The 3,723-nt window shown below is 49.7% G+C and overlaps 1 protein-coding gene across 1 annotated transcript; it reads right to left on the reverse strand.

Annotated features, from left to right (window-relative positions):
• Positions 1 to 1,467: 1,467 nt before the first annotated feature.
• On the reverse strand, positions 1,468 to 3,336 carry OPN1SW (opsin 1, short wave sensitive; the record flags this gene model as incomplete). The annotated part of the gene is given in 8 exon segments (XM_080701224.1): positions 1,468 to 1,631; positions 1,634 to 1,703; positions 2,028 to 2,073; positions 2,075 to 2,138; positions 2,614 to 2,727; positions 2,730 to 2,777; positions 3,025 to 3,210; positions 3,213 to 3,336. Coding segments are annotated over 8 exon segments (816 nt in total).
• Between the last annotated feature and the right edge of the window lie 387 nt (positions 3,337 to 3,723).

Raw genomic sequence — 3,723 nt, forward strand, 5'->3', positions numbered from 1 at the left:
TGAAAACTCTTATCTGCTAGGACGGCCACTTCCAGATGGGGAACTTGGCAGCCGACGTTGTCCTCTCTGAGTCCCTTGTGGTGGTTTTTATTTTGTTTAAATCAGCCTGAGGCAGGTGAACAGTAGCCGCACACTCAGTGTGTGTCCTGTGAGTGCTAACTCTTAAATTTGGATATTGGTAATTTTTTATAGGGTGTAAACTAAGTTTTATATTCTATAATGCAAACAGGTACCCATCTGTTTCTAAATAAAACTGTTTACATTCCTTGTGGGGTATGTGTATCCTTCATTCTCTTAGAAATGGAATGTGGGTGTCATGTCACAAAAAGGAACTCTCCAGATAGGTTCACCACGCCCCTTTCCAAGCACAGCGAAGTACTGCCTTCTCCCAAATACGTTACTCCTCTGATTTCTGGAATCTTCTAGCACCCATTCATGCAGGCAGAACCCATCTCTGCTTCCTGGAGGCTGTTACACTGGGGGAGCCCCGCAGCCCTTTGCGTCTTCCTTGATACCAATACCTGCCATCTTTGTGTGACAGGCTTTTATCTTGGTTTTTATTTCAAAAGGGCTGGGGTGGGGGGTATAGTCTACAAAGTGAGACTAACATTTTGGTAAAGTTGATAAGTGATAACACATGCAGATTCATTTTGAGAATACTAAGGAAGTTAGGCTATTACCTTTAATCCACAGTTTAAAGCAGGCACATTGATTTAGCCAAATGAGAGGCCGGGGAAGCATCCAGAATAATTCATCCTGGCTCAGGGGTTTGTGAATACAGCTCCCTGTCAAAGCTGTAACTTGCCGGGTGTGGTGGCGCACGCTTGTAATCCCAGCGTTTGGGGGCCTGAGGCAGGAGGATCGCACAGGTTCAGAGCCAGCCTTGGCTACTTAGGCTCTCAGCAACATAAACCCTGTTTCCAAGTAAAATATAAAATAGGTCTGGGATTATAACCTGGAAGTAGAAAAGCCCCTGGATTCCACACCCAGTACCACACACCAAAAAAAAAAAAAAAGCTGTAACTATTTACAGAGGAAGCATAAGAAAGTTCTTTCAAACTCATCTGCAAGCTGGGCGTGGTAGCACACACCTGTAATCCCAGTGTTTGGGAGGCTGAGACAGGAGGACTGCAGAGTCAGACGAGCCTCAGCAGTGTAGTGAGACTCAGTAACGTAGGGAGGCCATGTTTCAAAAACAAGAGGGCTGAGGGTGTAACCTGTAGGTAGAATGCCCCAATCTGCAGTATCACAAAAGAGAGAAGACATTTTCACTTCTTATTCTGCTCTTTGGAGCAACTTGGTTTTCTGCCTCAACCATACATTCCCCTGTGCTTACCAAGGGCTTCCCAACCTCCTTGGGGTTTCTGTGGGTTCCCTTGTCTACCCCTAGAAATTTTCTGACTAGAGTGTGGGTGCTGTGAGGTAAGTCACTGGTGGGGAAAGAGTCAGAGACTTGGGACCAGGGCCTCATTGGGAATGTGCTTTACCTAAGCAGTAGCTGATGGGATCGTAGACAGGAGCTCTTAGGGCAGGAGTGGTGGCAAGCCCTAGGTCCAGCCCGTGGCTAGTGCTCTTGACCACGTACATGGCCAGGGCAGCATAGAGCACATAGCAGAGACAGAAGGGTCCCACATCACCGCCACCATCTGGCTCACCTGCTCAGCCTTCTGGATCGCAGCCGATTTCTGCTGCTGGGCTGTCACCTGCGGCAAAGCACAGTGTCACATCTCTCTTCCTCCTGCCCTCAAGTCCCAGGTCTCTGGACCCTTTTCTCTTGGGATGTCCACTCTGATTGCCTCTTTTCTGGCTCAACTCCCTACAGGAAGGTGGGATGGAGGTGGCCCTGCTCTGACGTTGGGCGGGATCACTTGCACACCTCTCTGCACCAGTTGGAGCAGGATGACTCTGCCCTTCGTCCTTGCACTACTTTGCTGCTTATGGATACCCCCTCTGCCTGGCTGTGGACATTCCCAGGTGTCTGTCTTTCCTCTCTAGTCCTAGAGTCCCCCATTCCAGCCCTCACTCACAGCTCTGAGGGTTCCCAGCAGCTGAAAGTAGGAGGAGCAGATGAGGCAGAGGCAGGGTGAAGCAGAAGATGAAGTACTCGGTGCATGGTGTGCCGGTCGACCACAGCAGTACTGCAAGCCCTCAGGGACGAGCCTGCAAAGGACCGACTGCTCACCCTCAGCACCAGCGCTCACTCCGGGCTTCCCGCAAGAATAAGTGTAAAACTGTGGGAGCTGAAATTTCTGGATTGTACTATCCATCTAGAAAGCACCCAAGAATGCCAAAAGGCTTTGGGCAAAGGGCTTTTTGTCTGTTTAGATGGGGGTGATCTCACTATATTGTACAGGCTGGCCTCAAACCTGAGAACCACTTCTGCCCCGGCCTCCCAAGTAGCTGCAATTGTAAATACACAGCGGCATCTTCTGCTCTTTCCAGCAGAGGCTTGAGTAATTCTAACTGCAGACACATCTATAGTGCTTTCACCTCACTATCAGCTTCCATCAGCTCTTACAAAATACAAGTCAGAGACTAAAAGTTCTACCCAAGCCCTTTCTACTCAATCAACCTGAGCTTGCAGCCAAGCAGAGCCACCGCCAACCTTCTCACCGGCTTCAGCCAAAGGGTGGATAGAGACTCCAATACCAATGGTCCAGGTAGCCAGAAACACCATCAGTGTGTGCTCGGAGCTGAAGTACAAGATGCCAAAGGGCTTACCTGTGGCATGTAGTGCTCAAAATGCAGGAAGGCCAATGACCAGCCTGTCGCAAGACCTGTGGCAAAATATGAGTAGAATAAACAGATCCCCACTCAGCCGGGCAAGCAGAGTGGAGTCCAGATAAGGTGAAACTAGCCCAGAAACAAGGAGAGGGTTGGATTGATGTTTGGAGTGGAGCTTGAGGTTCAAAAGTCTTACTTTGTTCAGACTTCTAGTGTGGATTTAGGGGTATCCTCCAACCCAAAAGTCTAGTCCCTACAGTAGTATCCTTTCCTCTGGCCAGCCCTTTTCCCCTGCAGTGCCTGCTGCAGAGCCCAGGAAGGCCTCCAAAGCATAAACATGGCGGCCAAAGAGGAAGTATCCGTGGCAGCTGGCGATGAAGACAGTGACTGACATGGAGCCCTCCCGGGACACACTGACCAGAATGTGGTCGAGTGGTTGGGGCACACTGTAGTTGAGTGTGGCAGCCAGCACCGTAGCACTGACAGTGTCCCTGCAAAGAAGACAAAGTCAATAAAAGGCGTCTGGAGACGGAAGGCCCAGACAGGAGCAATGTGTTGCGGAGGCCCATCCCACAGAGGAGGTGTGTTACCAGGGATGGAACCCAGGGGCATTCCACCTCTGAGCTATACCCCTGAGCTACACCTCCAAGCTGCTATGCCCTATTTTTTATTCTTTCTTTCCTTCTTTCCTTTTTTCTTTTTTTTTTCTTTTTTTTTTTTTTGCTGGTCTGGGGATGGAATCCAGGGGCATTCGACCTCTGAGCTACACACCCTGCCCTATTTTTTATTCTTTATTTTGAAACAGGGTCTCACTAAGTTGCAGAGGGCCTCACTACATAGCTGAGGCTGTCCGCGAACCACGATCCTCCAGTCTCAGCCTCCCGAATGCTGGGATTTCAAGCGTGCGCCACCACGCCCAGCTTATTCCTTATTTTAAAACAGAGTGCCACTAAGTTGTGGAGGGCCTCACTAAGTAGCTGAAAGTTGTAGAGGGCCTCA

The sequence above is a fragment of the Muscardinus avellanarius genome, assembly GCF_963383645.1.
Source record: "Muscardinus avellanarius genome assembly, chromosome: 9".
In the NCBI taxonomy this organism is placed as follows: Eukaryota; Metazoa; Chordata; class Mammalia; order Rodentia; family Gliridae; genus Muscardinus; species Muscardinus avellanarius.